Genomic DNA, 19,074 nt, shown 5'->3' on the forward strand with positions numbered 1-19,074 from the left:
AGCGAAATAAAAACTCGTTTAGTAGAAGTTAGCGCTCGTGTTCTGTCCCTTTGTTGTGCACTATGGAACCTCATGCAATAACCTCAATGCGCCACGCGATGCTTTCCGATGGTCTGCGATGCGCCGGAGCGAATTCGTGTGGCAAATGCATGCCAGCGATGGTCACGCTCAACCTGCTTCGCGATAAAATTGCACTTAGTATGATCAGGACTTCGGCTAGCTGGCACGTGGTTAACTTAAGACTCCCAGAGGTCAGTGACGCTGAACAAGCGCGATGCCATATAAACTGGCAGTGCAAAAAGGATGGTAGGAAAGAACAAACGCGCATGCGCAGCACGGGTGCTGTCTTGCGCGTAACTACTCCGCTTCCTGAAGGAATTTATTTTATTTCTTTTTCCTGAGGCAGAGCGACAGAGTCAATCCTTGCTAGACACGCACTTGCTATCAGTACTCCAATTCTGAAGACTTAATTGCAAGCTTCCTGTGCATCTGCAGGCAAGTTAGCCAGATTTTAAACTTTGAATACAACAGGAAAGGATGTGTTCACAATTCCCTCAAAAGTTCGGAGCCCATTGTTGCCGCGTGATCGAAGCGGGACCTCAGCTGCCGAGCGGCGGCGCCCTTGCCTGTGGTGCCATAGAGTTCCAGTGACGTTATGGTGTCAGCAGACGCTACGCCGGGCAAGGAGGCTGAAAGAATCGTCCAAATGGGCCGGTCTTAGTGCCGACACCACCAGCAAAAGCGCCGCCGCTCGACAATTGCACTGTTGGCCCGACTACGCGGCCACAGTGAACCTCCGGGTAATTGTGCTTCACCTGGGACTCAAACGCGCTAGGATCATCACAAGCTCTCATTTATGTGTTCTGACGAGCTCAGCTCGTCCTGGGTTTTCGGCATTATCGCCCAACGTAAACGATTGCTCAGCTGACAGGCTGTGATATGGGTTTTAAAAGGCCACTTTGGCTCTAATTTGTTCACAAAAATGCCCGTTCGGAAGCCAAGAGCTAATAAAATTGGCCACTCGTTAGCGCGTGTCCGTTCTGTATTTCGTCTTGTTCATCATTAACTGGCTTGCCCAAATGAAAGAACGGCTTGATCTAATACGGTCGCTTTATGCGTTGATGTTTTCACTGTAGCACATCGCAACTCGTGGTAGCGATCGCAGCGTACGCTACGGTTGCTTAACGGACCTCATCTTGTGCAACTTTCTGGGGCCGGGGCAACGAATAAAGATGGGTGCACGCACTTATCGACGGCTTGGGGCTGGGCTCTTCTCTAGCTGGAGTCGTGGTCGGCTCGCGGTCTCCGAAGCGCCTCGGCCACAAGATGTCCTCCAGCAGACGCCGCCGCAGCGACGGCAACTGAACGGTCGCCTTATCGAAGAGCGCGCGCTGCTGGAACGCCTGCACGCCGCACGACATCAAACGACGCTCAGAGTATGCGCAATCGTTTAGCCGCCAGTGGTCCTGTATATGCGCCCGCAGGGAGCAGAGTTGTGTGAAAGTCCGCCACTGCGTTCCAAGCTCTGCGGATATGTCACACTTATTAGCCCTTTCACACAGCATTCGAGTGCTACAGCGAGAAAGGACCGAAGGCGGCAGTGACATGACAGCGCCAGTGCCGTTAAGCCTGTTTCACAAGCAAGCGAAAACGCTAGCGATTTCTGCCACAGCGGCGCAAAAACCTGTTTTCAGCTGTCGCAGCGGTTCGAGCGGCGAGAGCGACGGGGTTCCAGCACTTTGGCCAACATTTTTCGTTTTTGTCTCTGCCGTTCGCCGCTCAGTTCGCTCAATCGCTTGCATGTGAACCATGGGTTTGAGTAGTGTGTTTCGACAAGGACGCTGGCGAGTTATTCATTTCACTTTTATTGCTTGTTTCAAGCTGTCTTTTCGCGCTGATGGCAAATGCTGCTCACTACCGCTCGGTGCCGACTTGCAACTGTAAAGGTGCCACTGATCGTTTCTAGACGGAGCTTCCCGGAGGGCACATTTCTTGCCACTATGGTGTTCTGGAGCGTCAAAGGCATCCCACCACATGCACAGCTCTGGGGGAGCATGTGAGCCGGACATTACCGACAGTGACTGAACGTGTACACATACAGATAAGCAAACCACTTTTCGCAACTGAAAGGTGCGAGGAAATTTTCACACTGCAGTTGGAGCAGCAACCATGGTTGCTGCTCCAACTGCAGTGTAAAAATTTCTTCTCACAGAGAATTAAGTGCAGATCATATCATTTAACTTTTGCCTATTTTCTACAATTTGCAAGACATAAAAGTTTTGTTCTGATTCCCGTATTTCGAAAACTAAAGTGGGCAATTGTACATGCGACTCCTTAAACCTTGCTGCCTTGTCCCCGTTACAGGACGTTCTCTCTTTTGTTGCTCTGGTAATGCCATTATCTCGTGACTTTCTTTCCACTTTAGACCAGGGCAAGCTTTGGGGCAGGGCGAGTCGAGACAACTATGACTACTTGGTGATTGCATTCATTTAGTGTCGATTTTCATACGGTTCGGCTTCCTGAACCTACGCGCTCCAGTCGGGTTTATGTAAGCGAGCTAGAGAGAGAGAGAGAGAGAGAGAGATAACTTTTATTTGTCCAACAGAGTGACTATCCCGCTCTTCGGGGGTTATAGTCGGAAGGTGGGACAGTCGTCTTAGTTGCAGGCTAGAATATCGCGACGCGATCAGCTTGCCAGTTTCGCGCTACAAGTAAGCGCAGGCAACTAATGCGCTCATTTCGTTACAAAAAAAAAAACACGCATCGCGCGCGCACCTGGAAATTTGGAATTCCTGAGAGGAGGCGATACGTGAGACCGCATAGAACAATAGAAGATGTTACAAGGACAAAGACCTGCACAAGGTCGTTCTGCAGCAGTTGGACCATGTTGTCGGCAATGGCGGCCATGATGAGCATTGCGGCCGTGCCGCTCATGAAGAGCGTGCACAGCGTTGCGCCCACCAGGCACACGCACAGGAGCGACCGCACCCGCGTGCCGAACAGCGACATCGCGTACAGCGCCACGCGGCAGAGCACGGAGGTCGCGTCCACACTGGCCACCATCAGCACCACAGCGAGCTCGTGCAGCAGCTCCGTCTGCCGAAACAGTGGGCCACTCTTAGCCACCGTCTTAGCGAAACTGACTTGCAACCACTCACGGGTATCTTGAAGTACTCCGGGTGGTCGTCAGCGCTCTTGTCCAAGAAAAGCACGAAAGGCAGCAGGGCGGCCACTTGAGGAGACAGTGCATCCGTTAACAATACCGCCACCAGCAGGCACACACAGTAGGCGCATCGGGCCTCCTGCGAAGGACATCATCCAGTTTCAGCTTCGCGGCGTGTATACCATGACGCTATGCCAAATAGCATCCTCAATCGCTTGCATCAGTGCGCACCGGGGCGCCCTGGTGCGCACCATCTATCTTCGATCAACCGCACTGGTGCGCACCCACTGTCCTCGATCACCGGAAGCGCCCCTAGCCGGGGCAGTTTTTCGTTCCCCGTCACGCACCCAGAAAATCGGTGGTTCGCAGGGGTGCAATCCCGGCAAGCACTGCGGGACGCGCGCTGCAGAGAAGCCACTTTGCTCTGCTCGATGTGCTCGCATCTGCCATGGCTTCTGCACGCAGACTGACGCGATAGAGAAAAATAGTACGGATGGTTGCCGCAATCGATAAACTGCTGTCAAGATCATCTGGTTACGAAGACGGTGTGACAATCGACCTCACACCGCATAAACACGGTGAATGCCCGATTAACAATGGATGTTTGCCAACTCGCCCAACAAAGTATCTTGCGAATGCCCGAAAGATGACCAGTTTTTTCATCGGGCCGATCCGCCTCAACGATAGCGAGCGGCTGTTTACGATTCCCTGCTTAACAAAGCAGTGTGCAGAACCTTTGACACGTCAAGCTTGTAATGTACGACATGTGCCTTTGAGACGTAAATTGTGTGATTTATATGCAGTTCCGAAAGCATTATGGGTGAGCAGGAACGCCTGCTACAATGTGATCGGCACGGCTATGTGAGAAGTCGTGTAAGCTCAGCGGGGCCCTTACCCAGAGAAGACGGCTGAAGAACACGTCCTTTCATTTCTTGATTTTGAATAATCACGATTGTGTGCGTATAATGACTGGATTTAACTCACTTATGGTATGCGGGAAACAAAGTAGCGAACAAGCCGTCGCCGTAATATTTGGCATAGCAGAAAGTACACTCTATATCATTTCACCATGTAGCCGCTTCCATGACATCATTAAAAATGATGCCTCGTACCGTTGATATTGTTGCTTTCTACAACGGTGCGTGCTGGGGCACGGAGTTTGACGAAATTGCAGCAGACGCTCCAGAAGAAAGGTGTCGCTGTAGGTATGCACCCGCGGGGTGCATTTTGTCCTCGATGTTGAACTTTCTTAGGGTGCCACCGCTGTGGTGCACAGGGCACCACGCCAGTTTTGGGGCGCACCTAGTGTGCGGTGATCGAGGATGCTAAATGTTTCCGAACTACTCGAAGCACCACCGTACAACGCAGCCTGCTTCAAAAACAGGAATCACAAAAAGTGAAGGGTCAGCGCTGTTTATTCATGCCGCATGTGAGCTAGACTCTACTGTTCGTCCCGTTATCTCTTGGCTGCTGAAATCAAAACTGGTTAGAACAAACATTAATTATTCAACGGTCGTAGGCGAAAATATAGGAATGTATACAGGAATGTCTTACGCATCATTAACAAGAAGAAAATGCCACCAAAACTTGGCGTCTATAGTATTTTAAGAGTTTGAAAGCATGTTTCAGATGTCCGAATAACTGTCACCGCTATGTCGCTGTTCACCATAATTGGCGCTTTCCAAACGGTTCTAGGCAGCCAATGAGTGTCGAAAACAGTTATGACACATTCCTTCAGGCTACAGCAACACATTATCACTGTACACATGGCACAGTTTGCCCAAAGAAAGCTTAGTAACATCATCTAACCTGCAGTATCGAGGAGAAGAAAAAAAATCATGAATAATCAATGACTGCTGCAAAAAAAAAACCGTTTGCAGATGGGCACTGATTTTGTGGATGCTTTAGGTTGACAAACTGAGTTCGCTCACGTGACAATTTAAGTTCTTTGTTATTATGAAGGGGTGGTCCAAATCTCCCGCCGTTTCGTTTATCTTTTCAACTGTAATTAGGTGAAGCTTCCTTGCGGCCTTTTTAACCCGACAGCTCTTCTAGCCTAGCATGATCGATTTCATAATGTCCGTACTCCATCCGCCTCATCCAGTGTTGCTATAACTAAGGCCAAACCTTTCCTATACATAGTTATACAGTGACATGGTATGAGTAACCGTAACAGAATGACGATCATGACTATGACCAGGAACAAGGTTACAAAGAACGTTAATTAGGTCAATTAACACTAATTCGGCCTAACCAAGCACAGGTTAAGGAATGAAGTCAACGTATCTGAACACAAACCACCGGCGTATAAGATTGCGTCTTCGCAGGTGTATAGTTGAGCGTCCCATGCTTAGCTAAGGCGTATAAGCCTATCTAAGCCTGAAAGCCATTGCCTGCCTTCGCGCGTAAAACTTGCGCTTAGCTGTGGCTAAAACAGTGTCGTCTTTTTCCGTCTCCAAGTGTGGCCACATGCTCTGGCGTATGAAAGCCGTCGCTCAAAACTGGCCAGGCGTTCGAGCTGAAGCTCGCACGTGCAAGTGGCCGCGTGATCTTGCGCTTGTACTGTCTCAAACATGGATAAGAGTTGATGAAAATGACACAGTTCAAAGCACAGCGCGAGCGACTGGCAGTTTTAGTTGCCTGATAAAGCTTTGGCTAACAAAGCTGAATCTTTCGCTCAGCCACGGGCCGGAATAGCGCTGCAGGGTAAGGCACCGCTTCACCTGCTCATTACGCAGACAGACAGGACTTCAGAACACAGGTGTTCATAGGGCGCTATAGGGCATTCCTAGGCCACTAATAAACACTCACAGATGGCCCGACACTACTAAAAGAAAGAAAATAAGAGACGTACACTCTTTAAAAGGCTCTAAATATTCAGTGGTTTCCAAACTTTCAGGTAGACAATCCCGCTCCCATGCGATGTCCCATTGACCCGACTGTTCTAATGGGCCGACAGTGGCCACTCCATGTTGAGCGATAGGACGCTTGGGCATGTAGGTTAGACATTATCGGTGCAGCGCAGTGGTCCAATCAAGTCGGCACTAATTAATCTCTAAAAATAATCTCTTCAGGCGTTGTCTTTTACGTTGCGGCTAATCATCACGGTGTCAGTGACGCCTACCATTAAAACGACCTCATAATATATCCAATAATGCGGTGTACTCAATAGAGCATTATAGCCAAATGGACGAGTTGGTGAAATATATTCAAGGGCAAGCAGCTAAATAGACAGTGACAGGAGCAGAAGAACCACAGGACGAGCCCGTGGTTCTTCGTTCCTGTCCACACTAACACAATTTCAAAAAGCACACACATCACATGATCTCATAATTCAAGAATACCTGGCGCTAAAGGAAAAATTGCATCGCATTTTATAGAGATGCCTCAAAAACTAAAGACCATGTCGGAAGTGCGATAGTGCAGGATGAAACAAAGAAATCAGTTGCACTGTTTCAGTGTGCATCAGTTTTTACAGCAGAATGTTATGTAATTGGTGTCGCAGTGGAGCAAATAAAGAATAAAAACATGAAAAATAGCATTATTTATGCAGCCTCGTTAAGTGTGCTCACTGCATCAACACCTAAAAATCATGTCGAGCCACTGATAGAACACATAGTTATGGAGAACTTTTAAAACAACAACAACATGAATTTTAATTCTCCAAACGGCACTCACTACAACACTGGTGGGAGAGCGTCTCCACGAACTATGCACAGCACTGCTCTGTAAACGCTGTCTTTCTCTCCCACTTGAAGGGAGCGTTCCAGCCGCGCACCACTCACCGACTACACCACACAACACACGCGCGCACAGCCGTACCCCCCAGGGAAGAATGGGCGATCCCAGTCCATATACGTCCCTCCCCCGGAGTCAGTGGGATGGCCCAGATGTCGTGCCGTGAAGACCGCGGAGGCGGCACCAGTAATATTCAACACATAGTACATAAGACAGGAAAAGTCACGGCGCAAATGTCCCCATTCACATAGGGATTAGGGATAATGAGAGACCAGATGCACGCGCTCTCCATGAGTATCATCCTTGGCGTATATTGTGGGAATACACATGACTGCCCTTTTACATTCAAACGGCCGCGTGTAATTATCACGTTATGTTTCGTGCATCGTTCGAGAAATTTACGAGGATTTTTCCGATTCCAAAACTGTATTACCAAATTTCGCCAGAGGCAGGATCCATGAAACCGCCTACTGCATGCTAGAATCGATTTCTCCGTAACCATCCCGCCAAGTGGAGTTGAGCCTCGATAGCATGTGACCCAAATGAGCAACGCCGCGCAAACCTACGTAGGAGTTCCGTGCAGCACGTTTAGAAGTTACGAGCGTCGCATGGGTGTTGAAAGCGACGGAAGCAGGAAGGTACACAATGATTAACCCCATCTATTCGGTAAAGTCGAGTGGGGGACGAAGGTGACAGCAATGCGATCGTTTCGGTAAACACGTGGCTCTCGGGGAAGGAAACTGGTGAAATGCCACGGCATCCTTGCGTACTTTTTTGCTAGAAGTTCATCGTACAAGTAGGTTCTACGCCTCGTGGGATTACGCTAAATACGATAAATGCAAGCGCTGTATTAAAACTAAGAAGCTGGTTAGGATTGTAGACAACGAATGCAGCCCTTGACAAGTTACAGCTGCTACTTAAATAAAATTTCACTTCTATCTAGATTTGCCATCTTTATTTTACTGAGGGTGACATTATGCGAGAGGCCTTCTACGTCGACGAGCTTACAGGACGCACCATCACTGCAGCTCAAAGTTCGACACCTGCGATGATGGCCACCAGTGTGAACTTCTGTTGAAGCACCTGTTGTGGCGTACCACCAACAGATTACTACAGCAAAATGCTGGACACTGACGCAAAAAAGAGAAAAGCTGGAACTTTGCGGAACAAGGCAGCTGTCGCCTGGTAAACAGCCAGATCAGTTTTTATATTTAAATTTCTAAACTCAGTTGCTATGCTGTAAATAAGTAGCATATTGCAGTGTGTGTGTCTCTCTAGAGCGATTGTATTCATTTAAAGTATAAATGTTGTCGTGACGCTGGGACTAAGTCGACCCGGCCTTCACTTGGTAGCGTGCAGATACTCCGGGTTGGTGAAGGATTGAATCTTCGAAGTTGGTAAAATATACACAAGCATGTTTAATGGCACTTTGACAAAACTTATTAACATGAAAAAAGGGTATATCAGCAAAATGGCAAGCGTTAAGAGTTCATAGCGAGAAGCGTCTGGATGAGCCATTTACCCAGGGCTCAGAACGTCATTTCGTGCTCTGCAACGTCCTTAAATCCCCTATGTCCAGCCCCTCTCTGAAGATGCTGACCAATCAGTTCCAGGGCACACCCCTCAGATATCGGCAACCAATCGAACACATCACTGGACTGATGGTCTCATGCACTGACTGGTCCAGTATTGTTTCGTCGGGCGTCGTCACTTGTTGTCAGGTAGAGCTTGGGAACGGCGAGGAGGTAAATTTCGATTCTTCTGCAAAGATCCGCTATGCTGGTTCCGGCAAGTGGATTTCCTTCTCAGAAACCCAAGTGTATACGCGCGCGCCACGAATACTGCTCCCAGTATTGTCCCTTTCCGGCAATTGCAACTCTTTCCTGCATTCACGGGAAGTCCTCTAATGGCCGTAATCCTCATGCTCCTTTCTTCTCCTGTACTTCAGAGGACGTGTCACTCCGATCATCTCCTTTGGACAATAGGCATTCCTCACTTGACAATAGCGCCTCTCGACGGGAAGGGTGAACAGTTGTACAAAAGCACTTCCGGCTATTTCTCATAGGGCGACGTTTCTTTGTATTTTTCTTGACGTTCCCTTGACAGGGCCAACTTGACAGTTTTAGGGTCACGGCAAAGCAAAGCATGCTCACACAAAAAAGATTCATGTGAACATGCTCACTCAGAGCCCTTGCACAAACAGCACATATCAATACCATGCCCACAGGCGCACAACAGTGCGCGCATGCGCGGACCATGCACGCTCACAACAATGTGCCATTCGGTCTTCCGCACAGAGTGTACGACGCGAGGTAGCTGTTTGCGACTCAGTGTGCACCTGACGGAGGCTCGTTCCGTCTCCGTCTTGCCTTCCAGCCACAGATGTTTTTCCAGCGTACGTAGTAACAGTGTTTGAATGCATGCAGCCGTCATTTCTGTGGCCAGTAGGCCCTTTTTGTGTCCTCTTGTTTCCCTGTACCTGCGCTCTAAGCAGGTACAGGCGCGGACGTAATTAAACGGAGCATGCTTTTCCGCTGGAATTAAAATCAGGTCTTCCGCGCCAGAGGTAAGAAAACCATATTTGTACAGATGAAAGGGCACTGGCACATACCATGACTGCCATACTGCACATACCATGACTGCCAGGTTCAATTATGCAACGCGTGAAAATGTTAGAAGCAAATAGCGTGCTCCATTTACTTTTTGTCCGCACTGGTACATGGTGGCTGACCGGTACGCGATGCGACGCCAAAGGGTTGTTTGAGCTTCGGATGCTCAGAAGAGGCGCCTGGTAAAGCTGGAGTTTCCACTGAGCGCTTGACCCCTCAACGACAGCTTTATTTAAAAAAAAGCCTTAAGCAATTGTTCCCGCGGCATACGTTTGTCCCGTATGCACGTGTGCGAAAGGGCAAATGTAGTGGAAGGCCGAGGTTTCAGGTACTTCAGTGCTGTTTGTATGTTGGCTCGGGACCTCTCATTTCCCAATAATTTGATTGGTTAATATCCTTTCCCCAGTCTTTAATTAGCTGATAGAATATTTCCCTAACCATCGATTGGTTAGAACTGTTTGATTTCTTATTAGCTGTTGTACCCGCCAAGGGCTGATTTCGTCTAATCAACAGTTCACTTATGTTGTTGTAAATATGTTGTAAATAGTTTTCTCCTTGCTTATTTGTTCTTGTTTGTTTATGCTTGAAATAAATAGTTAACCTTCTTTTCCTGCCATAGAGTAATGTGAATGTTTTCAAGTCCAAACCATTAATACATTAAGAACCCCGATTTCATCATCACCAAGTGTTTCCTCACATCTCCACCTGAAGAGAAAACTCAACTATCATGTTTGGAAATTGCGTGCCTCCAATAAAACTACATACGGAGTGCTGAAGCAAATCTAGTGTGTTTTATTTATCATCATTGCTGTGCTTCTTAAAACTACTTTGAATTGAAAAGTGAGGGAGGAACACTTTAATAACAATGGCAAAAGTATTTAAAATAATGCGCAAAGGAAACGTTTACTGGGGATGACGAGAAAGCGCAACGGAATAAAGTTGTCGACATCAATGCCTCATACGATCTTTACACGTGGCTAATACCCTTACATTAATGCCGCGCAAAGTGCCCACTCTTCATTTTAGCTGTATAACTGAAGACATTGGTGGGTCGATAAATGAAACTTTATTGCTGCAACGAGATCCCAGTCGCGAATCCTCATACTCCGCCAAAGGTGGCGCCAACATTGGGCTTGTTTCTCTCTGCTCTCTTTTCTTTCGCATAGCTGGAGAGACCACCTCTCCGTAGCTCGGAATATGCCAACACTACTTGCTATTTAAAAAAATGGTTTTCAGCACGGCGAAAAACAGAGGCAACCTGGTCCAATCAAGATCATGCGCACTGCAAAAGCTAATTGTTTCCCTGCGTGCCTCTCGGCTCCCAAATAGATGGGAGCGACAGTAGGGGCATAATTATCTATTATAGTGCGCAAGGGTGAGAGGCACACAGGAGCACAATTGCCTGTTAAAGTGCGCATTATCATGAATGGGCCACGGTTCCCCTGCCTTCCGCATGGCTGCAATGAATGATCGTGCCTCACCAGAGTTAGCCACCCTACCCGAGTGCCTCGCCTTTCGGCCGGTTGACACACACGCCCTTGGATCGCACATTCTGCCGAGAAGACCGCTGCCGTCACCTCAATTGCTCGATCATGCACTCACTGACGGCTGCGGGTCGTGAGCGCGAAGCCACACGAGGTGAGCAGAGCATTCCTCTCCCGTTTTATTATCCGCTTGTCCCATTTGTGCTTCCTTTTACCCCCGTACGAGTGCGAGACGCTCACTCGCTACGGCGGTTGTTTATGAGCGTTGTCACTGACGTATAATTCATCATCATCATCAGCCTGATTATACCCACTAAAGGGCGAAAGCCTCTCCCATATTTCTCCACTTAACCCGGTTCTGTGCTAGATGCATCCACGTGACCCCTGCGAACTTCTTAATCTCATCTGCCCACCTAACTTTCTGCCGCCCCCTGCTACGCTTTCCTTCCCTTGGAATCCAGTTTGTTACCCTCAGCGACCATCGGTTATACTCTCTTCGCACTACATGTCCTGCCCATGCCCATCTCTTATTCTTAATTTCTACTAGAATGTCGGTAACTTGAGTTATTTCTCTGACCCACTCTGCACGCTTCCTATCTCTTAATGTTACCCCTACCATTTTTCGTTCCATAGCTCTCTGGGTTGTCCTCAACTTAAGTAGAACTCTCTTGGTTAGCCTCCACATTTCAGCCCCATAGGTGAGTACAGGCAAGATGCAACTGTTGTATACTTTCCTCTTGAGCGATATTGGTAAGCTGCAAGTCATAATCTGCGAGTGCTTGCCAAATGCGCTCCATCCCAATCTTATTCTTCTTGTTATTTCCTTTTCATGGTCCGGATCTGCGGTTACTACCTGTCCTAAGTAGACATATTCACCTAATACTTCCAATATTTCGCTACCTAATGTAAACTGCTGTTCCTTCTCGAGGCTGTTGAACATTACCTTAGTCTTCTGCATATTGATTTTCAAGCCTACTTTTCTACTTTTCCTGTCTAGGTCATCAATCATTATTTGCAGTTCATCCCCCGAGTTGCTTAGCAAGGCAATGTCATCAGCAAATCGCAGATTACTGAGGTATTCTCCATCTACCCTTAAGCCTAACTGCTCCCATTCCAGGTCTCTGAATACTTCCTCTAAACAAGCTGTGAATAGTACTGGGGAGATTGTGTCTCCTTGCCTAACACCTTTCTTTATGGGAATTTTGGTACTTTCTTTATGCAGAACTATGGTTGCTGTGCAGCCACTATATATATCTTCCAGCACTTTAACGTACGGTTCGTTTACCCCCTGATTTCGCAATGCGTGCATCACCGCCGAGGATTCAACTGTGTCAAATGCTTTTTCGTAATCAATGAATGCTATGTATAAGGGCTGGTTATATTCCGAGCATTTTTCTATCACCTGATTGATGGTATCGACATGATCGATAGTAGAGTGCCGTTTCCGAAACCCTGCTTGATCCTTTGCTTGATTGCAGTCTAAGGTTGTCCTGATTCTATTAGCGATTACCTTAATAAATACCTTATACGTAACAGACGGTAAGCTGAATGGTCTGTAATTTTTAAGGTCCTTAGAGTCCCCTTTCTTGTGAATGAGGATAATATTCGCATTCTTCCATGGTTCCGGTACCGTCGATGACACCAGGCACTGCGTATACAGGGTGGCCAGTTTTTTAGCACGCTTTCCCCCCCGTCCTTCAGCAAATCTGTAGTTATCTGATCCTCTCCAGTTGATTTCCCCCTTTTCATAGTTTCTAGTGCTGTCTCGACCTCGTCCTTCGTCACTGGTGGAACGTCTGACTGTTTTTCCTTACCGCCAATCTCATTACAGTCCTGACTACTTTGGCTAGTGTAGAGATCTGTATAGAACTCCTCGGCTACTTTGACTATCTTTTCTATATTAGTGATGACGTTGCCTGCCTTGTCCCTTATCGCATACATCTGGTTTTTGTCTATGCCCAATTTCTTCTTTATCGCTTTAAGGCCTCCCCCGTTCTTTACAGCATGCTCAATTTTCTCCATGTTATACTTCCTTATATCGGCCACCTTGAGCTTTGATATCTCGGCCAATTAGATCTGGTCTGTTGGATTGGAAGCTTTCATACTCTGGCGTTTCTTAATCAAATCTTTCGTCTCCTCAGACAGCTTACCGGTATCCTCTCTAACTATCCTACTGCCTACTTATACCGCGCGCTCAGTAATGATATCTCTGAAATTATTGTTCCTTGCCTCTAGGGTAATGTCGCCATCCTCAGTTAGAGCTTAATACCTATTCTGTAGCGAGATCCTGAACTCTTCTGCCCTCCCCCTAACCGCTAATCCGTTGATGGGTTTCTTTCTTACTAATCTGTTGCGTTCCTTCTTCAGATTTAGGCTAATTCGGGACCTCACCATCCTGTGGTCACTGCATCGCACTTTCCCGATTACCTCTACATCTTGCATAATGGCGGAGGTTGAACACATTATGAAGTCGATTTCATTTTTAGTCTCTCCGTCAGGACTTTTCCATGTCCATTTCCGGTTCTTCCGTTCGCTGAAGAAGGTATTCATGATTCGTAAGTTATTGCGCTCTGCAAACTCAACTAGTAACTCCCCCCTGCTATTCCTAGAACCAATGCCATAGTCACCTACTGCCTTGTCTCCTGTCTGTTTTTTTTCCTACCTTGGCATTGAAGTCGCCCATTAGTACAGTATCATCATCATCATCATCATCATCATCATCAGCCTGATTATACTCACTGCAGGGCGAAGGCCTCTCCCATATTTCTCCACTTAACCCGGTTCTGTGCTAGCTGCATCCATTTGACCCCTGCGAACTTAGTACAGTATACTGCGTCTTTACTTTTCGCATTGCCGATTCTACATCTTCATAGAAGCTTTCAACAGCCTTGTCATCATAACTACATGTAGATGCATAGGCCTGTACAACCTTCAGTTTATACCGCTTATTAAGTCTAATTACGATGCTTGCAACCCTCTCATTATTACTATAGAATTCATCTATATTACCCGCTATATACTTATTGACAAGGAAACCTACTCCTAGTTGTCGCCTCTCTGGTAAACCTCGATAACACAGTACATGCCCATCCTTCAGTACAGTATATGCCTCGTTCGGCCTCCTAACCTCACTAAGCCCTATGACATCCCATTTCATGCCCTCTAGTTCCTCTAGCAGCACTGCTAAACTAGCTTCACTAGCTAGGGTTCTAGCATTAAACGTTGCCAGGGTCAGTTTCCAATGGCGGCCTGTCCAGCGGAGCCAGACTTTCTCAGCACCCCCTGCTGCGTCACAGGTCTGACCGCCGCCGTGGTCAATTGTTCCGCAGCCGCTGGTGACTGAGGGCCGGGGCTTTATAGAGCTTATCATAGGAGGTTGTGGCCAATTACTGCACCAGGGTGGCCAACTCCTGTTCTGGTGAGGGAGTGCGTTGCCGGAGGTGTTCACCGCCATCAGGTCGCACCCCAAACCTGTGTATGCAATTCCATCGACACGCGGATTTATTTTTTTTTTCATCCGGTGGAGAATTGCGCGGCACCGGGCTTTGAGCCCCGGTCCTCTTGCATGCGAGGCGGATGTTCTACCGCTACGCCACCGCTGCACTTAATTATACTTAATTATTATAGTAATTGCACTTAATTATTATAGTAATAAGTGACGTATAATTACTCGAGCGCAATAAACGCTACTTCCTGTAAGCAACTCGAGTTTGTCGCCTCTGGCCCGAACCCGCTTTGGCGGCGGCTTATTTCAACGCGGGTTGGGAATCACAACTATGATGTTGGCTGGCACGCTGGTGCTAGATAGCGAGTAGAGTCTAGTCCTTTGGCCGTTATTATGATAACGCTCAAAGCGACAGGAAGTTGTCAAAGATGTCTGAGACTTTCGGGTCTAAAATCGGCTAAGGACGTTTCCCCTGCACCCAGCTTGGTGACGCCGACCGTAGAAAACTTTCAGTGCTTTTGAATATGTTGCTGGTGCTGAACGCTCCTTGAGAATCGCAGAGCTTTCTACATCCCTGAAAAAATAATTACGAGTACATTTTTGTGTAGTGTGCAAATCGAAGCGGGCGAGCAGCTACCGGACCTAATTGCCGATGGACTCACGTTGGTGCCGATGAGCACGATGGGGCAGAAGATAACGGGAGACCACATGCCGAAGAATGTAATGCTGTCCGCAGTCTCGTTGGCCACATAGGGAACAGCTGCAGGCATAGGTCGCCGAGGCACCTGGGGTGCACGCCCCTCCGCTTGGCGACGCGCAGCAGATGACTCTGCGCTCATCGGGGAGGCCGAGAGGACTTGCTTGCTGTCGATTTTGATGGGCGTTCGAAAGCAAGTCACACAAGAGCAGCCACGCTAAATTTGTGCGCAGTCGGGGCTCTGGAGCTGAAAAAAACGCCTCGATAGTCATGCAGAGTGCGCGCGAACAGCGCTCTTTTTCTTCTTCATTGTTGCCGAAACTGCCGAGACCTCCATCTCCTTCGACTACAGTACCGATGACAGATGGAAATTGCTGTCAACTAACTGTCCCGCTTCACCCGAGAGTGAATGCTGGACGGAAGATGTCCTGTCGTCTTAGCGGCGGACAGCTGAACATCTTCAAAGCTTGCCCCGGCGTGTGCCGGGCGGGCAAGAGAGCATGTGTGGGGGCAGAAAAAGCAAGCTGGAACGTAAGGAAAACAATACACTGCCAAGAAATAAACAGTGCTATTGGCTGGTAAGTAAACAGCATGGTTGAGTTTAACCAGCACTGTGAGAGGAGGGAGAACATTTAGATGCATGCCGCTGTTTCACTGAACCACCAGTATTTTTTGCGCAATATTTGTGAACCTAGTACAAAATAAAACAAACAAAATTAATGAAAAAGAAATGTGTATACTAGAATCTGATAGTATTGGCGTCAATCAGTGGTCTCGGCGGCACCGTAAGACGCACGATGCTGAACTTTGTACTTTTCTTTGTATAGGCGCTACTGGAATGCAGTGGTTCAGGCTGGGGCAACTTCCATGTGCCACCGGACCATCTTTCTTCTGTGGCGTCGGTGACGCGGCACTGGCAGCCATGTTTGCGTACGGGTGTATTTGTGTCGCCTATGTCGGTCCTATCAGGTGGAAAACACATGGAAGGTTTATCGTCGTTACCTCGTTTGAACACATCATTTGGCGCAGCGGCAACATCCGAGACTTCGTGGGAACGGCTTAAAACGACTGGACGGACAGCAGAGCTCTTCAGTGGGCTCAGCAGCACTGTAAGACGCACAATGCTGAACTTCGTACTTTTCTTTGTACAGGCGCTACTGGAATGCAGTGGTTCGGGCTGGAGCAACTTCCATGTGCCCCTGGACCATCTTTCTTCTGTGACGTCGGTAACGCGGCACTGGCCGCCATGTTTGCGTACGGATGTGTTTGTGTCGCTTATGTCTGTGCTATCAGGTGGAAAACACATGGAAGGTTTATCGTCGTTGCCTCGTTTGGACACATCGTTCGGCGCAGCGGCAGCATCCGGGACTTCGTGGGAACGGCCTAAAAAGACTGGACGGAGAGCGACAGGAGAGCTCTTCAATGGGCTTGGCAGCACCGTAAGACGCACGATGCTGAACTTCGTACTTTTATTTGTTCAGGTTAGTGACAAATGGTCATTCGCGAGTTGCCTTAGAAGCGAATGTGCCTGCTTTGTGGTGCTGGCGAGCTCCAGTGTATTCTTTGTTGCTGCCATGAGTCATCGCGAGTGCTTGGCATGCTGTTGAAGCTGAGTGGTGATGTGGAGGAGAACCCTGGGCCTGATGATCAGAAACTGGATAAAATTCTGAACACTGTCACCGAAATTAAGGCTACCCAAACTGCTTTGCAAGCTGGCCCTGAGGGCGTTCCAGTCCAGGCTCTCTGAAATAGAAACCACATTAGCGTCGCTAAAGTTATGTAATGAAAAAGTGCAGAAATCAGAGTAATCTATAGAGGTGATGCATAAGAAAGGGTTCCAAATTATTAAAAAATTGGATGACCTGGAATATAGAAGCCGTAAAAATAATATCGTGATTGGGTAAAAAATTGCGCAAAAAAACACAAAGGACAAAGAAGAACACATAAGACGTGTGACAAGCGCTAACTACCAACTCTTTATTCAAGCCGAAGACACAGCTTATATATGAAAAAATCGAGCATGCGCAGGAGGGGGCAGAAAAACAGTAGCAGTCAACACAAAAACATGTCTAGAAAGGCACATTCCGCCGAGTACATGTGTACAGACGTATCGCTAACACAACGATCGGATAGCTTATCGATATGATATGCCTCTAATAGAAGTCTAGCCTTATAATTCCCACTTCTGCCCAGAATCGTCGTCTTCCCAAATCCTGCCCTACACTTACAAGAGGCAATGTGCCGCACAAGGTTGGCGTTTTCATCTTTAACTTCAACGTTTCGAGCATGCTCCCTCAACCGGTCATTGACACAGCGGCCAGTTTGTCCAACATATGAGGCACCACAAGAGAGGGGGATTCGGTAAACCACTCCCACTGCACAGTTCACATAGGGTGACACGTGTTTTTTGCTGCAACCCCCGCCGGCACACCCCCGCCGGCACACCCAGCTTAGCTTTCTAAGCTTTGCCCACGCATCACTGGGTGTGCCGGCGGGGGTTGCAGCAAAAAACACGTGTCACCCTATGTGAACTGTGCAGTGGGAGTGGTTTACCGAATCCCCCTCTCTTGTGGTGCCTCATATGTTGGACAAACTGGCCGCTGTGTCAATGACCGGTTGAGGGAGCATGCTCGAAACGTTGAAGTTAAAGATGAAAACGCCAACCTTGTGCGGCACATTGCCTCTTGTAAGTGTAGGGCAGGATTTGGGAAGACGACGATTCTGGGCAGAAGTGGGAATTATAAGGCTAGACTTCTATTAGAGGCATATCATATCGATAAGCTATCCGATCGTTGTGTTAGCGATACGTCTGTACACATGTACTCGGCGGAATGTGCCTTTCTAGACATGTTTTTGTGTTGACTGCTACTGTTTTTCTGCCCCCTCCTGCGCATGCTCGATTTTTTCATATATAAGCTGTGTCTTCGGCTTGAATAAAGAGTTGGTAGTTAGCGCTTGTCACACGTCTTATGTGTTCTTCTTTGTCCTTTGTGTTTTTTTGCGCAATTTTTTACCCAATGGATCACCAACTAGCCCGGCAATACGCTCTTCTCAACTAATATCGTGATCTACGGGTCGAAATAGGAAGATAACGAGAGTGCCCCGGAGCTTCAAGAAAAAGTAGAAAACGATCTCCTGGGGAACAAATTGGAAGTCCAGATCAGATCCATTGAACGCATCCATCGTGTTGGCAGGAAAGATGCTGGCAAAGAACGCCCTATCATCTTGCGCTTTTATGATTTCACTGAAAAGATTAAGGTTTTTCGAAGTTGTCATAAACTAAAGAACAGTGGAATATCAATATATGAAAGATTTCTCGGTTCCTGTGCGCGAAATACGTAAAAAATTATGACAGCCCTCTAGATTAAATCGTGACAATGGGGATAAAGTAAGTTGAGTTTTTGACGAGCTCAAAATAAACAATAATATTGCTACGAAGATGACGAAGCAGGCAGTGGCGCGGGGCGGAGCGCTCGCGCCAGGCACGCTGGCCATTAAAGCATATTTCATCGTCATGTCATCATATCGTTCTGTTTCTGTTGTGTCGCCGTGTTCTATCGCTTGCCATGCCACCACGTAACATTTGGTGGAGGTGCGGTTCGTCCCCATTCTCGGCTTGCACCCACCGTCGAAGCCAACAATAAGAAGGGTCCATCGGCCAGCAGCCCAGCTTTGCCCAAGCCAGTTGTGCTCAGATCCGACCAGCCGCTCTCCCCAGCCCCGTCCCCAGCCCTGAACACAACACATGACGACCAGGAAGAGCCCAAAGCCGACCCGACCGAACCTACGACGAAACGACCTCATGACCACTCGAGCGAAGACAGCACCCCCGACCAAGCCGTTGGGCGTGTCCATGAGCCTTGGCCTTCGGCAAACGGTGAAGATTGGACCTGATGCTCCGGGGCAAGCATTCATCCCACCTTCGCATTCATTGTGGT

The 19,074-nt window shown here is 48.0% G+C and overlaps 1 protein-coding gene across 1 annotated transcript in view; it reads right to left on the minus strand.

Moving 5' to 3' along the window:
* The window catches only part of LOC146172517 (uncharacterized), a 78,717-nt gene extending 63,508 nt beyond the window's left edge, over positions 1–15,209 (minus strand). Inside the window, exons 1-4 of the mRNA XM_084585782.1 lie at positions 15,102–15,209; positions 3,159–3,302; positions 2,854–3,096; positions 1,247–1,403 (exon numbers count right to left, since the gene is read on the minus strand). Coding sequence (XP_084441908.1) covers positions 1,247–1,403; positions 2,854–3,096; positions 3,159–3,302; positions 15,102–15,209 — 652 coding nt within the window. The remainder of the gene's footprint in view (positions 1–1,246; positions 1,404–2,853; positions 3,097–3,158; positions 3,303–15,101) is intronic.
* Between the last annotated feature and the right edge of the window lie 3,865 nt (positions 15,210–19,074).

This window comes from Amblyomma maculatum, unplaced genomic scaffold (genome assembly GCF_055883805.1).
Source record: "Amblyomma maculatum isolate TAMU_Amacu unplaced genomic scaffold, ASM5588380v1 scaffold_13, whole genome shotgun sequence".
Taxonomy (NCBI): Eukaryota; Metazoa; Arthropoda; class Arachnida; order Ixodida; family Ixodidae; genus Amblyomma; species Amblyomma maculatum.